Here is a 17,564-nt window from a genome sequence, read left to right as displayed (position 1 = left end):
ACAAGATATTTTTTCCTATCAAATTTGCCAGTGAGTTGTCATTTTCTTTTGTTTTCTTAGCCATTTTCTAACAAGTCAGCTCTGGATCCGCATGCCCTCTTCTTCTCCCCTAACCTCATTCCAACATTTCTCTGTTCTATAATGTCTGTTAAACCAATCTCCTCAACCCACAATTCATACTTACTCCTCACTTTTAGCCTCCTTTATTTAACCAATAAATGTTTGTTAATTGATATAATGTACTCATTTTCTTTCTTTTTGTAATGCTATACACTTTCTTCTCCTTAATATGAGGGTGCTTGCAATAATTGCTCATGTTTTTTTTAGGACTGGCTGTGAATAAGAACACAAATGTTCTAAATGAATTACTACATTAATTCATCATAGTAATTCTATAAGTTAGAAACACTTTGATACCCATTTCAAGAATGAGGAAATGGGGAAAGTTAAGGAAACCACTGAGACACATCTCTGGAATTCTGCCTATATTTAAGATGAGTCAGACAAACAAAAGAACATAGACTTGCGAGACAGGCTGACTTGAACTCAAGTCTAACTGAATCAAATCCCAGTCAGGGGAATTCAAGTATGTGGGTGAGTTCCTTTGAGCTTGAATATATTTATAAAATAAGCAAATCTAATACAAATATATACAAATATAAATTTGTATAAAAGCCTGCCCTAGAGAATAGAACAAATATTTTTATTTCTCTTCAATGTCATCAATCCATTGAAAGCCTTACTTGACCATTTCAAACCCTCAGTGAGTATGTCACCCTTTGTATTTCCATAGTGACTTGAATCTACCCAGGTTAATTTAAGACTTAATGATAACCTGCTTTCATTTTGTATTGCTTTCCTGGTTAAAAATTAAGAGCAGGTTCTTCCCTGGTGGCGCAAGAGGTTAAGACGCAACGATATGAAGCTATCTGCATCCTTTGTAGCACAAGTTCAATCCCTGGCTGGCCAAGGTGCAACCCACATGGTGCAGTAGTCTTCTGCTGTCTCACCTGCTGCTCCCGTCAGGAGTGTATTTCAGTTGATCAGCCTGTTCTGTTCCCCAATCTGTCTCTGGCGGATCCTCTCTCTCTCTCTCTCTCACACACACACACACACACACACACACACATCTCTGGCCTTTCCACAGCTCTTGTATGCATACATAAATAAACCTTTAAAAAAATTAAGAACAGGGATGATGTATTTTAATTTTCCATTTGTTAGTACATGGGACCACAAAACCCCAGAATAGTCAAAACCCTTCTGACTAAAAAGGAAGAGAATGAAGGTACACAGTCCCAGACTTTAAACTATACTACAGAGCCATAATAATCAAAACTGCATGGTACTGGAACAAAAACAGACACACCGACCAATGGAATTGAATAGAAAACCCAGAAATAAACCTGCAAATTTATGGAAAACTAATCTTCATCAAAGGAGCAAAGAATATGCAATGGAACAAAGAAAGTTTGTTCAATAAATGGTGATGGGAAAACTGGGCTGCTATATGAAAAGAAAAATGTGCATGCCTCACACCATGCACAAAAAACAACTCAAAATTGATTAAAGAATTAGATATAACACCTGAAACCATAAAATATATAGAAGAAAAATAGGTGAAACACTTCACAATATACAACTAGCAACATCTTTAAGGGCACATTACCCCAAGCAAAGATCATGAAGGAAAGGATAAACAGCTGGGACTACATCAAATTAAAGAGCTTCTGTAAAGCAAAAGAGACATCAACCAAAACAATGAGACACCCTGCTGATTGGGAGAAAATTTTTGCACACAATACTAATGATAAGGGGCTGATTACAAAGATCTACAAAGAGCTGATGAAGCTCAACAAAAACAAAGTTAACAACCCAGTCAAAAACTGGGAGAAGAGCTAAAAAGCATGTCTCCAACGAGGAAATGCAAATGGATAACAAGCATATGAAAAAATGTTCTACATCCCTCATAATCAGGAAAATGCAAATCAAAACCACAAGATACCTTCTCATACCAGTGAGAATGGCACATATCAAAAAAAAAAAAAAAAAAACTAGCTACAAAAAATTTTGGCGAGGATGTAGAGAAAAAGGAATGCTCCCACACTGCAGGTGGGAATGCAGACTGTCCACCCACTATGGAAAGCTGTGTGGAGGTTCCTCAAAAATGCTGAAAATGGAGCTTCCATGTGATCCAGAGATTCTACTCCTAGGTATCTACCCAAAGGACTCAAAAACATTAATTCAAAAGGATACCTGTACCCCTATGTTTATTGCAGTGTTATTTACAATAAGTAAGCTATGGAAACAACCCAAATACCCCAAAATAGATGACTAGATCAAGAAGATGTGGTATATATACATAATGGAATATTACACAGCAATCAAAAAGATAAACTCATGGCATTCACAGCAATATGGATAGAGCTGGAAGGGATTATGCTCAGTGAAATAAGCTAGAAAAAAAGAGAAAAATACTGGATGATTTTACTTATAGGAGGAATGCAGTGGGTCCAAATAAGGGATAAGGGAAAAAAGTAATAATAATAAAGTAAAAATCAAAATCAACAGGCAACTCTAAACTGAAGACTTTTTGCAGAGGAGGGAGTAGGGTCAAACCAGGGGTGGGAAGAGCACAAGAGACTACAGTGATGGTATATGGGTGAATTGGTGGTGAGAATTTCATGGGGACTATAACCAAGATGAGAAAGTATACATTGTAAACAATGAAGAATAATGTAAAATTAATTAATTAATTAATAAAAAGCATAATGAAGAACAGTCTTCATTTGTAACTGGCATGTCTATTTAGGCAGTGATGTGTCCATCTCAGCCATATCTGATGTAACATTTGTGTATACTGTGGTCCTGTCAGCTTGCTGTTATTTAATGTGTTCTTTCCTTTCTTTTCCAAACACAGCATGTGCATTCAGATACAATGGACTCTCCTTTGTCTACCTCATCTACCTCTTGCTCATTCCTCTGTTCTCAGAACCAACAAAAGTGACGATGCAAGGTAAGAGACATTTGTTTACCATAGCATGAATGCATTTTTCTGGCCTCCCTCTTTTCATTATCTGATGTAAGAGATGTCATCTTTGCAGCTTCCTGCTCCAGTGGGGAGCAGATGTCAAACACTTGAACCATTGCAACTAGGATGGTGTGAACCTGTTGGAGATATAGCATATCCCCGAATAATGGTATCTTGGTCAAAATTGATTCTTATAACTTTGATGAGAAGAAAGAGTCCTGGCTGACCTTGAGTGAAAACATGTTATTTGAGAACGTGGTTTTCTTATTTGTAATTTTGTTTAAAGTTGCTGTCTCCAAGAACTATCAATGACATTGAAGTTTTACTCTACATGGTCTCTTCACTTACACAGCTCATCTCCCCATACTAGATTCTTGTTAGGTATTTCTTAATGGGTTTATAGTATTTCTGGAATGATTTCATTTGTTAATGCTCAGAAAACTCAGTGTAGGATCGATAAAATAAGGTAGATGATGTGACAACATTGGCTCATGCATTGCATATTATTGATTGATTCCAATTGGGGGAGAATGTTGTAAGTGGAAAAGAGATGGAGCAGTGTGTTGTTTCTCAGCCATATAGTTAGGAGAACTTGGTAAGAAGCTGGATCCCAAGCATATCTGGTTTGTAAATCAGTTGAGATCTCTTACACATGTGCCTTAATCCACTCTGGAAAGGGAGTAATTTGCATCTGAAGGATAGTTTCTCCAGCATGTTAAAGCAAAATACAGATCTCTTATGCATTGTTTTATAATAGCCTGAAGCCATAGAAAGGAAGAGTTACTAGGTTTTCTGAGACTCTAATTAGAAAGCATGGTCTGGTTTATAAATATACATATACATACATATATTTGAATTCCGTGGACTTCTACGAGTATTAAAATTAAACCACATTCAGAAAAATTTAACAAGTTGTTTTTCAAAACAATACTATTGCGGGAAATAAAAGATATGCCAAATTCCTTCATGGAGTATGCTGACCATGTGTTACATGAAAGGGAAAGGAAGTTGTGTTTGCCCAACCTGCAGAGGCCTGGGAAAGCCCTCTGTGGACACTCTAACTTCTGGTGGTGATTCCTTCTCAATGATGGATTCTTCAGGAAAAGAAGTAAAGACCTGGTGTACATAGAGCCCAAACAATGACTCTGTCTGCCCCATTCATCCCATTAACTATTAAATTATAGTGCCTGTCACCTTCTCTCATCCAAATAGTTAGGACTGCAGATGATATGTTAATTTTCCTGCCTCCAGAAGAATCTAAACAATAGTTCCTCCAAGTCACTTAAGTCCTTAGTCCACAAACTTAAGAAAGACTAGAAAAATGTGAGTTTATATGGATACTCATCAAACCAAAAATGTGTTGTCTATGGGATCTCACCCATCCTACCCGCATTCCTAGAGTTCAACACAAACAAATACATTTAAACAGAATCATCCCTGGCCTCAGAACTAAGATAATGACCTACAGGAAGCTCCTATTTCATGTCGTGGGCTCATTTTACAGAGAGAAGATTCCATACACATTTAGAATAAAGTGCTTTAAAATGAGTATTTGTGTACATTCAATTAAATTATCTATTGTTTTATATTAAGGTGTCTCCTTATTGTTTTATCTGGAAATCAGATACCTGAGATATCCCCCTTCATACTTAGGTGACAGCATCTGGCTCTGTCCTCTTTTCAAACTAATCAGCTATGCCCTAATCTCTGTAGGGTCGGTGAGATTGTCAAAAGTGTGTTTACTAAGTCCCATTCCTCAGTCCAGGAGCGCGAGGGGCTGACACTGTCAGGAGGCTCATAAGGGAAACATCAAATCAAAGCAAGAAGCTTTCCTCTCTGTGTAGATAAATATTCTGAAAAACACAATTTCCAGGGCCTGCTTACTAAGAGAGCACAGTGGATGCACACTGTCTGTTGGTGATCTCCTAAAAGGAGAAAAGGAGCTGAGCTGGAAGGGCAACCCACAGGCATCTGTCCATTTACTATCTTGAAGCAGGTTATGCTTATTTATTTTCCTCTTTCCTGTATTTTAGTGCCAAGAAACACGAGTGATATTCAACATAACCTCATTTATTTGTTTGTTGTTTATGGAAATGCAGGAACTCTAGGAAAGTATGTCTCACATACTTTTTTTTTTTTTTTTTTTTTTTTTTGTAACACATGAGACACCTACTGTAGGAATTTCCAAAATCTGTGTTTTAAGATGTTCCCCACTGGGCATTTCTGTGGTGCGTGGTCAGGGACATCAAAACTGATGTGGAGCAGATGCAAGCCATGGCAGACCTTGGTGACTGTGGTGTGGCTCTTCAGGGAGACTTGTGTTCAGTTGCACTCAAATTTTCTAATTTGTGTTCACATACATTTCTCACAATTGATAAGAAAGTGTATTGGTAAATAGTATTATCAGTCTCTTCCCAGATTTCAAATGGTGACCACTTCTCTAATTCAGATTTAACTTAAATACACTTCTTTAGAAGTGCCCACCTTATTTCATTATTCTCAATGTTTGAACCTATCTGAAATTATGTGTGTAACCAATCCACATCAAGAGCTGCGCTTGACTATCCTGGCCATGCAGACTTCCTGTTTCTGTGGGACTAATCCTGACCTCTCTCTGCTGGTGAAATTCTAAGTAATCCACAGGCTCATCCGCTAAGTCTTAGATGATAAAAATGTCCCCTGGTTACTTTAGTGATCTAATCAGTCTCAGATGTTTATTTCATGTCCCCTTATCAGAGTAAGAATTAAAACTATAAAATATTATTTAAACTAAAACTTCTCCCCTCTGCCAATGTGTGCCCAAGGGTTTCTGGGACTCCTCCCTGGGACAGCTCCTTGTGCTTCTTCCCCTCCCCACTTCAGCATCCCCTGCCCTGAGCTAGCATGAACCTCTCCGGATGTGTGCTCTTCGGTAAGTCCCAGGCAGGTGGGTTCACTCCATCCACCAGAAGTGATTCTCTTTCATCTCCTTGGTCCAATATTGACCCCTTTCTCTTTCCCATGTTGAGAGCACTTGAGTGAAGTGATTTTGAATTGGCTCCAGGAAGGGTGATTCTCTCTTTCTCTCTTTACTTTCGGTCTGTCTGCCTGTCTGTCTCTCTCTACACATTAATGAGTGCTCACATATATACAGCATGGGGAATATGCACCTGTAACTTGCCATATTTAGTGTATCATTTGCTCCCGGCCCCCCAACTTCATAGCATGATCTCATCACTCCCTTGCTTGACTTGGAATTCTTTCCATATTTCCAACTCTCAGCTTCTCCAACATTCTCTTTTATATCCTCTATGAGGCAAGTGACAAGAAACCATGAATGGAAACAGATGCCATTCTCCCTAGAATTCAATGAGAATGAGATGTGTTTGCCACTAGGGTTTGATACCTCACTGGAAGCTAAACCAGAGCTCCATTTCTATGGATTTATTGACTAAATCTCTTTCCCATCTGATATGTAAACTTCAAGTTGGCAAAGATGTTGCTGTTTTGTTTACTGCTAGGTTTCCAGGATCCATAACAGTGTTTGATGTATAGTAAACAGTCAGTAAATATTTATGAAAGGAATGGATTTATTTTGAGAATTTAGCATTCTAAAATCATTTGTCAATGCAGTTATAAGCCTATGCTTACCTAAATCTCCATTATAGCAAACATCATAGAAAAACTTATTGCATAGGGCCTCCCATGGTGGCACAGCAGTTGAGCGCTGGGCTGAGAGGCTGCCCAAGACCTCTGCAGCGCCAGTTCATTCCCTGGCCACCAGCGAGGGTCCCCCCCAAAAAAAAAATTTGTGATCAGTCCTTTATCATTAGTGTTGTTTGCAAAAATTTTCTCCCAGTCGGTGGGGTTTCTCTTTGTTTTTGTCGCTGTCTCTTTTTCTGTGCAGAAGCTCTTTAATTTGATGTAGTCCCAGCTGTTGATCTTTGCCTTCACTATCACTGCTTTGGGTGATGTGTCTGTAAAGATGTCTTTGATGTGCATATCATGTAGTGTTTTGCCTATATTTCCTTCTATGTATTTTATGGTTTCAGGTCTTATATCTAGTTCTTTAATCCATTTTGAATTGATTTTTGTGCATGGTGTTAAGTAGTAGTCAAGCTTCATTCTTTTGCATGTAGCGACCCAGTTTTCCCAGCACCATTTATTGAAAAAACTTCCTTGGCTCCAGAGCATATTCTTTGCATCTTTGTCAAAGATTAGTTGACCATAAATCTGTGGGTTTATTTCTGGATTTTCTATTTGATTCCATTGTTCTGTGTGTCTGTTCTTGTTCCAATACCATGCAGTTTTGATGATTATGGCTTTGTAGTATAGTTAGCTGATGAGACTCAACAAAAACAAATAAAATAATCTAGTCAAAAAATGGGCAGAAGAGCTAAAAAGAAACTTCTCTGAAGAGGAAATGCAAATGGCCAACAGGCATATGAAAAAATGTTCAGCATCACTTGTAATCAGGGAAATGCAAATCAAAACTACAATGAGATACCATCTCACACCAGTGAGAATGGCACATATTAAAAAAACTACCAACAACAAATGTTGGTGAGGATGTGGAGAAAATGGAACTCTCCTGCACTTTTGGTGGGAGTGCAAACTGGTCCAACCACTATGGAGAGCTGTGTGGAGATTTCTGGACCTACTAAACATAGAGCTTCCATATGATCCAGCAATTCCACTCCTAGGTATTTACCCAAAGGACACAGAAATATCAATTCCAAAGAGCACCTGCACCCCTATGTTTATAGCAGCACCATTTACAATAGCTAAGCTTTGAAAACAGCCCAAATGTCCAAAAATAGATGATTGGATCAAGAAGATGTGGAACATATATACCATGGAATATTACTCAGCATTCAAAAAAGATAAACACATGCAATTTGCAGCAACATGGATGGCGCTGGAAGGGATCATATTCAGCAAAATAAGCCAGAAAGAAAAAGAAAAATACCGGATGGTCTCACTCATAGCAGGAATCTAGAAAACTTAAATAAGGGACCAGGAAAAAGAATAACTATAAGAAAGAAAATATCCAAATCAACAAGCAACTATGAACCAGAGACACTCTATGGGGAGTGGGGGGCAGGGAAAGGAGGGCTTGAGGTCAAAATAAGGGGGGTGTAATTGTAAGGGGAATATAAAAATAAAATTTAAATAATAAAAATAAAAAAAAAAGAATAACTTATTGTATATACCAGTCTTCTGGAGACGGAAGTTGCGGGTAAATAATCCATGGGGTTTGTTATTTAAGATTTTTTTTCTTTTTTTTTCTTTTTCTTTTTATATTCCCCATACAATTGCAACCCCAATTTTGATCCTAATCCCTCCTTTCCCCCTCCCAAAGAGTGTCTCTGGTTCACAGTTTTTTGTTGAGGTTATTTTAGATTTATTTGGGATCAGAGAATCAAGAGTAATTGAAAAAATAAAGATCTTTTATTTAAAACAGTAGGATTTTACTTAAGCATAGAATATTGTAGGGAGAAAAATCAGTGTTTTCTTGTTGTCCACTTTACGTTGTGCTCTGCATTTGGATTGAGACTGCTTTTATTAAATTTATTAACTAGTATATAATTAACTTTAGGCTACTTAAGGGTTTCCAAGTGATGAGATATTTCTTAACCAGATACATCATATAATCCCTATACCTTTGATGTATTGAATATAGTTCACTGGCAGAAAGGCTTGTATAGCGGGAGATATGGAAGAAGGCCTCAGTAAGTGCTCAATATATACTGGTTAACAATAATAATAAATTTGGTATTATTTGAAATGCAACATTATTACTCTGAATATCAGAGCAAGCTAGGTTAGAAATCTCATGTATCTGACCATAGGCAGTCTTTCCTTCAGGACTTTTCCTACTGCTCTCTAAATAACTGAGAATTATGTGTTTATAAGGTTTCTTGTTAAATAATATTTGGGGTAAACAACCTATTAATAGAGAGCCAGGAATACTGCCTAGTGTGTACATATTATTATTCTGTACATCAGTTAATCTAATTCTCACAATAATCTTTTAAGGAAGCTGTTATCCTCATTAAAATCTATTATCAAAAATCCTCATTATAGATGCAGACAGAGTTCTAGATGGGTGAAGAACAAACGCTTGGACAGGCAGGTGCTGTGTGGGTGAGCCACGCTCTTAGCTGCTTTGCTGTTCTGACTCATTCCCCTGACAGAACACAGTCCTCTGGGGATTTGCAAAGGAAGAGGGAAACCGAGTCACTTAATAAATACCTGTTGACTGATAGATTACCAGGTCTTGAATACAAGGATCCAGACTGATAATATTGGTATATTTAAGGGAGATATTTTAATATGCATTGGTGTGGATTGATGAACTATGTTTATGTTATATATACATGGTGTTAAGTGTGACTGGTATATCTTTCAACAAATATTAATTGAAAGACTACTCTACACAAAGCATTCTGCTTGGATTTGTGGAGAATAAAAGGGAAGAAAACACGGTTCTTCACTGGAGCAGCCGATCAAAAACACACTGGATCTTTTCCATCTCATTGAATGACAACCCTCTCGAAGAGGCCATTTTTGGAAACCGTGTACCTATCTATTCCAGTGATGCTGACAGTTTTCTGGACTGATCTCAAGATTCTCCTTTGCAGTTGTCTTAAGAGCTTGTCTTTGATAGAGTCAATGGTGGAAAACTACTTTTAAAGTAACTTCTATAGATTTTCGACTCAAACATTTTTTTTTTTTTTGGAGGGGCACAACTGTTGATTGAATTAGGTATGTCACTTTTAGGGGAAAATGAGAAAACACACAGTATTTAGTATAAAACAGTATGAAGGTCACTCTTTGTTATAAATAAGGACAATTAAAGCTTATTTGAATTAAAACTCCTTGGCGGATTCACATGACAAGACAAATATAAGTGGAGCATCTTTCTATGATAAATATATGTGGAGATATATGATGTAGGATGTTGTTACAAGAGATCCAGCCAAGAAAGCAGCAAGCTGCCAAGCAGTACCTACTTGACTCATAACAAAGAAGCAATATAATATCTGAAGTGGTTCTTGAAATGAGGATGTTAGTAATCATAATGACAGCCAAAACTTTTATATCATGTTTTCTATGTACCAGGTCCCGTTCTAATACTTCCTGTATACTAATTCATTTAACCAAAGAATAATAAAATTATCTATTGAAAGGATGGACTCTCCATTCTGGAATGTAAAAAAAAAAATATTTATGATGATGTAAACCTGGTTGTAAAACCCATTAACAAACTGCATAGTGAGATACGGATATTAACCCCCTCACCTTTTATAAAAGGATTGGTAAGAAATTTATACTAGTGAAACTTAGTCACATTTTGGGCCATTTAGATTCTTGATTTCCTTTTGTCATTCTCTTCCCTAACTTTTCCATGTGTCCATGGCACCTTCCCCACAAAGCTGCTTTAGACTGCCTTATTTAATGTATCTGGTCTTCAATTCTTCGATTTGATCTATAAATGCTCAGAGGACAGAGTCATTTTCAATTGGATTCAACAGAAAGTTTTATGTTCATCCATATATTCTTAATACAAAGTAGTTCTAGTAGTATCGGTGGTGTCTCCACTCTGAAATGGGGGAGATACACCTAGCTAGCTACAGTTCATACCTGCTACTGCTGGACCATGCTTCTGTCTGTTTGCTTGGTCCTGCCAGCAGGTTTTGCATTGATGTGTGGGTGACTATATCCTCTTACAAGCTAGAGTGAACAAGAGGGCCTTATCCAGTCCTTTTCTGGATGAGGCATTTAATTATTGGGAGCTAGTTGACAAGAAGCTCTACGTATTACCAAACTATAACATCACCTGAGCAGCAATAGCCATTGGCCTGCAGGAAGAGTTCCTTTCAAGCATCATCTGATCAGTTCACATGTAAAATGTTTACATTATACAAACAAATACTAAGGACTGTATTGATGATTGTTCTCTAAGTTGTGTCCTTTCTAATGACAAATTGTCACTTTGTCCCAGCACCCATATTGATCATGAGAGCCTTTATCCCACATGTTCCCTGAGCTTCCTGCCATGTAGGGGTTAAGTCTCAACAGCATCACTGCCATGGTCTGCTTTCAATTCCCAGCCAAGGAGCTAACCCTGTGGTGCTGCAGCAGAACTCTCCCATCTCACCCACTGCTCCCCTTAGCAGTGTATTTCAGTAAATCTTCCTGTTCTCTGTTCTGCTTCCCCCTCTGTTTCTGGTGAATCCTTTCACCCCCTCACACCTCTGGCCTACACCCCAGTTTTTCTATGCTAAAAAAAAAAAAAAAAAAGTTGGATCTCCCCTGATGGCACAGGCGGTTGAGCACAGTGCTGTGAAGCTGTCCACAGCCTCTGCAGCGCCGGTTCAATCCCGGCCAGCTGGCGAAGGTCCCACATGGCACAGCGGACCTCTCCTGTTGAGCCCACTGCTCCCCTCAGCAGTGTATTTTGTCAGTCTGCCTGTTTTGTTCCGCACTATGTCTCTGGTGAATCCTCTCACCTCCTCGTGCACCAAACCTGGACTGTGCCCCAGCACGTGTATAAATAAGAAATAAGTCTTAAAAAAAAAAGAAAAGAAAATAATATTAAAAAAAAAAATCTTTTTTTTTTTTTTTTTAATAGAGGCATGATTTATTTATTTATTAATTTATTTGTTTGTTTGTACAAGCACTGGGCACAGTCAGAGGCGCAGGAGGGTGAGGGAATTCACCAGAGCCAGAGCAGGGAGCAGAGCAGGCAGAAGAACCGAGGTACACTGCTGAGGGGAGCAGCGGGCGGCAGGGGAGGTCTGCGCGCCATGTGGGACCCTCCTCCGGAGGCCGGGGAGCAGCCGGGTATCGAACCGGTGCCGCAGAGGCCGCGGGCAGCTTCGCAACCCAGCGCTCAACCGCTGCGCCACCGGGGAGGCCCTAAAAAAAAAAAAAAAAAATCTTATTAAGAAAAAGATTGGATAGCACTGTGAGAGAGGAGAACCAAACTCCAATGCTTGAGGAAGGGCAAAGTCTGGGTTGCTTGTGTAGGTCTTTCTTTATATTTCTCTGTTCTCTATATGGTCTTTTCCCCTTACTCCTCCCCTGCCCCACCCTACCAAGTAGGTGAAACATGAATAGTGGGGCCAGATTTTTGCAGAGGCCAGTCAGCTTGCCAAGAAAATGCAACAGAGCTATACCTCGCCAACCTTTCCAGGCTTTGCTCTCAAAATATTTTTCAATATGTGGTTTTGAGATTTTCTTTTCCTTGGTTTAAAAGGAGCAGGTCTCTGAAATCTTTTTTTATTTTGAACAAGTTAGCAAATCCTTTAATATGTTTCCTTGTGTTTACACTCAAAAGTTGTTATTAAGAATGTATATTTCTTGGCTATTGGGATCTCTTTTGACTTTGGGGCAGGAAGATGGCATTAGAAGGGGGTTTTAAAGGAAAGGCTTGATGGTGCCTTGGTGATAATTGTGAGCAAGTGAAATCTCAGCAGACCAAGTTAACTTTTGTACATTGCTGCCAAAAATAATTCTAAGATGATTGAAAAAAGAAAAGATTTTTTTATTCTACTCAGGCCTGAACAACAGTCCCAGTTTAAGAGAAAATTGTACTAATCATAATTAATTTTAGTGCCGTGTGTGCTATGTGGTGTGGTATATAAAATAATCACCAAAAGGGCCTTATTTTGAGGTCCTGACTCAGTACATACTTAGTCAGAACCACAAAAGACACCCTGTAAAAGAAAAACGATGTTCAATTTGCCTATATAAAGAGGAAAAGAGGTCTGTAACTTGTAGAGACATGTTTAGACGTCAGAGAGGAAATAGTAGCAGATATTTAAAACTGCTTACATCTGGTTTTTGTTAAAAGCACTGTTAGTCTTTATACCATTAGGCTTATTACTACTATGTTTTATTATGTCATAATAAAGCAAAATTCAAGAAAGTATTTAATTGAGTAAATTTTAGCTATTTTATTATCAATAGGGATGCTAACAAAAGTACTCAGATGTTTGTTTCTTGACTTTTTAAATAAATTAATTTGAGGTCTTTAAGGTTATTTTGTCTGTCCTTTTGGGGGATGGTGCAATTGTCATATTCCATTGTTGTTTTAAATTTGGCAAACATTGTTTAGTCAGACAGAGGGAGTTTCAAGGCAACATTTGTAATTCTTAGCTCAGGAAACAGTGGGTCATATTATTATACAACTAAAGAGAGGATTTCAGAAGTCCTAACCTTTTGACTTTATTCAGCTATGAAAAACCAGGTCTACGATATGACCTCACTGTTATTTAGATGCTGTCCTGTCATTATAGTGAGGTCATTCCCTTGAATTGATATCAGTTTGTTGACCCACTCTTCAAATTGCTATTGTTTTGTTTATTCATCTGACAAACAGTCACTGGTGCCTTTCTTGTGAGGCCTGCTACAAGGCAATTGACATATAAGCATAGCTGGAACAGGCCATCTGTCCCAAGGAAATGGATCCAATTCTGCCATTATATTAACTGCATGGTCTTGGGAAAATTCCTTGAATTCTTGTAGTCCTGGTTTCTTCCAATGTTGAGTGAGCCCCCACTGGTGTGTGTGTGTGTGTGTGTGTGTGTGTGTGTGTGTGTTATGTGGTGTGGTATATAAAATAATCACCAAAGGGCCTTATTTTGAGCTCCTGACTATGGACATACTTAGTCAGAACAGTAAGAATTTTGTCCCTGGGGGACCCAGATGGGCACCTGGTCGTATGCTATGTATTGAATAGATAGGTAGAGGAGGAAATAATAGCTCATCCTTTACTTTTAAAATCTGTCTTCCCTTTGAACGTGCTCAAATTATTTGATGTGTTTGTGTTTGCATTTCAAGTCAATTTATTTTGATTTTAAAGTTGATTCATTTCACAGGCTGGACAAAACTAATTTCTGAATGATTCATTTGTTAGAGTCCGGGCTTTAGCTCATGTGCAACTTCTTAAACACACCCACATACATTTGTGTGGATTCATACAAAATAACTTTTTGAGATGACAACTTATCTAACGTTCAAGCAGTTTTAATAATTAATTATTAAAAATAAGTAGGTAGCATATAAGGTGTTTGGCTTACTTTATACTACCAATTAACCCAAGTTTCTACACACTAATTAATTTAATTCTCACAATTCCCCATGATTTACAGATATGGAAACTGAGAACCTAAGAAGCTAGTGAATAGTTCCTGAAACAGGCAATTTTTAAATTGATTCAATGAGTGAAATCTTCTAATATAAATAATTCAGCTACCTACATAGGCATTTCCCCTCATTCTGCTGTATTCTACTATAAAATGAATATAAAGTGAAAAGTGTAGCGATTATGTGGTTGTCCACTTGCCTTGTGACAATCTTAAGTGGATAATTATACTTTAAACAATGTTTTATATATTTCTACAGTATTAAGAAGGAAAGAGAAGTAAGTACATGGAGGTTATTGACACCAAATTTGCATTCATTTTATCTTGTTCTTTGAATACTCATTGCTGAGTGTCTAAAGTGGCCAGGCAGTGACTTGCCACCAGAGCCACAGTAACCTTTAAACTGGTCCTTTTAATCTTACCGTTTACTATTTAATACTCCTTTTCTCCTTTTTCTTCCTCCTCCCTTTTTCCTTTTCACACTGCTACCCCCTTCCTGCCCTCATTCTGTCCATCTATATTTTTTAAATTAATTTTGCCTAACTATGTTTTCCGCATTTCAACTTGCTAATACTGTGTCACTCAAGGGTTGTTTGGGGAAAACCACTAACAGGACCTGAGGCTGTGGGCTGTGTCACATGGTGCCGCTGTGCCCTCTGCTCCCCACACCCAGTCTCAGCAATGTCGATGGCTGGTTGGCCTGGAACCCTAGTCCAGAGTCCCAGACCTGGCCTGGAGTCTGGGGCATGCCTGTGTTGAAGATGGCATGTGTGTTTGGAGTGGTTTCAAGTCATGGAGACAGTGTCTTTTGTCTTCCTCCTCTACAATCTGTCTATCCATGACAATAGTACAGGATCCCTTTGCAATTGGGCACACTATTGTATATTGTATCATGTTCCTTTGGATTGGATGACATCTACAAAATGAAAACTGTTCTTTTAAGTTGTAAGGACACTTGCCAAGTTAGTACTCCAGTTGTTAGTGGGGAGTGCCTTCACTCTCCTTGCAGTAGATTTGTAGCTCCCTCCCCAAATCCCACTGCCCACCCCCAATACCCCTTTAAGACAAAGGCATCGCCAGTGTGTTGGTAGCAGAGGGCACATAGCCATGTCTGTCCATCTCTGAGAATTCTCCTCAGCTGAAAGGATCTGATGCAAGTTTGCTTACCCCCGCCTCCCCACCCCACCACGGTGGGTGTGGTACCCATTTCAACGTGCGGTCACTGAGTGGATCTAAAGGCCCTAACCCTTGTCTTGTTCTGGGAAAACCCCAACACTTTCTGTTGCAATCTCTGCTATGACTGCATTCTACCCAGATGTCCCCCTCGATCCATTCCCCCAGCCCTGTCTGTGACTGCATTGTCCGGGGATGTTCCTCCCAGGGACTGGGTCTATGGCATGAGCAGGCCTCTGCTAGCCTCTGACACATTTGTGTCCATCTTTAAGAGCAACAGTAGCAATTATGAGAGATTCTGCGGGGTAAGATGGGGTCGCTGGAGGCTTATTGGAGAGAAACGAACAGGTCAGAGGGCTCAGCATTACCCTGGGCCACAAGGCGCATGTGCCCAGTGGAAAATGTCCTGTGGGAGGGCTAGCAGTGGCCCTGCAGGAAAAAAGTTGGAAAGGGCAAATTTTGGAGCACATACTTTTCCTAAAGATGAATCTGTCTTACTCAAAATGCTCCTGTAAATGCCACTTCCTCAGTTCCTCAGCATTTGTGAGGAGAGCTGTGAGCCAATTGCACTGCCTAGCACTGTGCAGGATAGTCAGTCTGAAGGATTCCTGGCCAGCGAAGGGCTCCGGAACTAAATCCTTGAAATGATTCACCACTGCTTTAGCTCTTATCATTTGTTAAGAGTTAAAAGCAGTCAGATTAAAAGCACACGCAGAATGAGCACAGGAAATGGCTGATGGTAAAGCAACTACCTCGAGAAAGTGAGTCATGGGGCAACTGAGTTGCAAGAGGGTCTTCCTGGTCATGTGATGTAGTGCTCTTTGTTCCACTCAATGGCCAGGTATGGTCATGGATGCAAGTTGAGCTTGCCAGTTCTCATGAAAACAAGTGTTTAGGAAACATTTGTCCAAATGAGTGAGCCGAAAGCCATGACAAGGTGCTGACTTGACTGTATCTGACTTTGAATAGCAGTAACTGGGGCTGTCATTCAACCATATGTTGCTCATCAAATATTCAGCAACTACAGCTTTTACAAAGGCTTTTTATAAGCCTGTGCACATGCAGCAGGGAATAAAGAGATCTGGCTCCTGAAAGCTGTGCTGGACTTGGCTGTTTTGTTCGGAAATGGGGCACCAGCTAATTGAAAGGAGGGAGGGGTTGGGCATGGTTACCTGGGAAATTTAAAAATATTTGTGATTTGTGTGTGTGTGTGTGTGTGTGTGTCTGAAATTTTGACGATTTTTTGCCTTTGTGTGCAATACCCCAACAGAATATGAGTCAACAAATCCCTGACATTTATTCATGTGACAACCTTTAATTGGAAGATAGAATTGTATTGAGAGGTAAGACTGAAGTATTGATTCATTGGTTGATTCATTCATTCATTCATTTATTCACTCACTTATCTGACATGTGTCATGAGGCACCTGCACTTTATTTTTTTAAGATTTTTTTTTTAAATGTATGTATACAAGAACTGCGGTATATGCCAGAGGTGAATTGGGTAAGAAGATTCACTGGAGACGGAGTGGGGAGCAAAATAGGCAGATCTACTGCAATATACTGCTGAAGGGAGCAGCGGGCAAGACAGGAGAGGTCTGCTGTACCATGTGGTCTAGCTCCCTAGTTGGGGATCGAAGACATGCCACAGTGGCTGGCGATAGCTTGATAGCTCTGAAATTTTAACCCTTGTACCACCAGGGAGGTCTGGCATCTGCACTTTAAATATGTTAAAAACTGGAAATACAACAATAAACAAAAATAAACATAACTCTATAATCCAGAAATTTACTTTCTAGTTGGTGATACTAAAGTGTAAGTTCAACTTTTAGAAATTATTCTAAAGTCTAAATACTGCCAAGCCTCATAATTCACAGATCCTGTATTTTTGAACGCACCTACTAAATTTTATTTGTAACCTCCAAGAATGCTGGTAGTGCTTTCAACTTCATTCTCAAAAATCTGGAGCTTCCCATCATGCATGTTACATGAAGATGACGTTGCCTTTGTATCTTTCCTCTGGGACTATAAATAAGTATCCTTTTTGCAATCTATTTATTACCACATTTTTCATATTTTTAAATCTTTTTGTTGAAGAGTTTACTATTTGAAATGGTCCACTAGGTTAAGCACAAAAAGTCTGTGTTACAGAGCAAATACACTCATCAGGGTTTCCTTATGCATACACCATAGTGCTGTTGGCCATGAGTTTAATGTTAATGAAT

At 38.9% G+C, this 17,564-nt stretch overlaps 1 protein-coding gene across 7 annotated transcripts in view; it reads left to right on the top strand.

Moving 5' to 3' along the window:
• PIEZO2 (piezo type mechanosensitive ion channel component 2) overlaps positions 1–17,564 on the top strand; it is a 500,507-nt gene that overhangs the window by 100,025 nt on the left and 382,918 nt on the right. For all 7 annotated transcript variants that reach the window (XM_054694215.1, XM_054694221.1, XM_054694214.1 and 4 more), the window contains exon 2: positions 2,921–3,016. In XM_054694215.1, coding sequence (XP_054550190.1) covers positions 2,921–3,016 — 96 coding nt within the window. The remainder of the gene's footprint in view (positions 1–2,920; positions 3,017–17,564) is intronic.

Source organism: Talpa occidentalis, unplaced genomic scaffold (genome assembly GCF_014898055.3).
Source record: "Talpa occidentalis isolate TD23 unplaced genomic scaffold, MPIMG_talOcc4v2.1 talOcc4.13, whole genome shotgun sequence".
NCBI lineage: Eukaryota > Metazoa > Chordata > Mammalia > Eulipotyphla > Talpidae > Talpa > Talpa occidentalis.
Note: the sequence above shows the minus strand (reverse complement) of the source record. Positions and strands in the feature narration are given on the sequence as shown.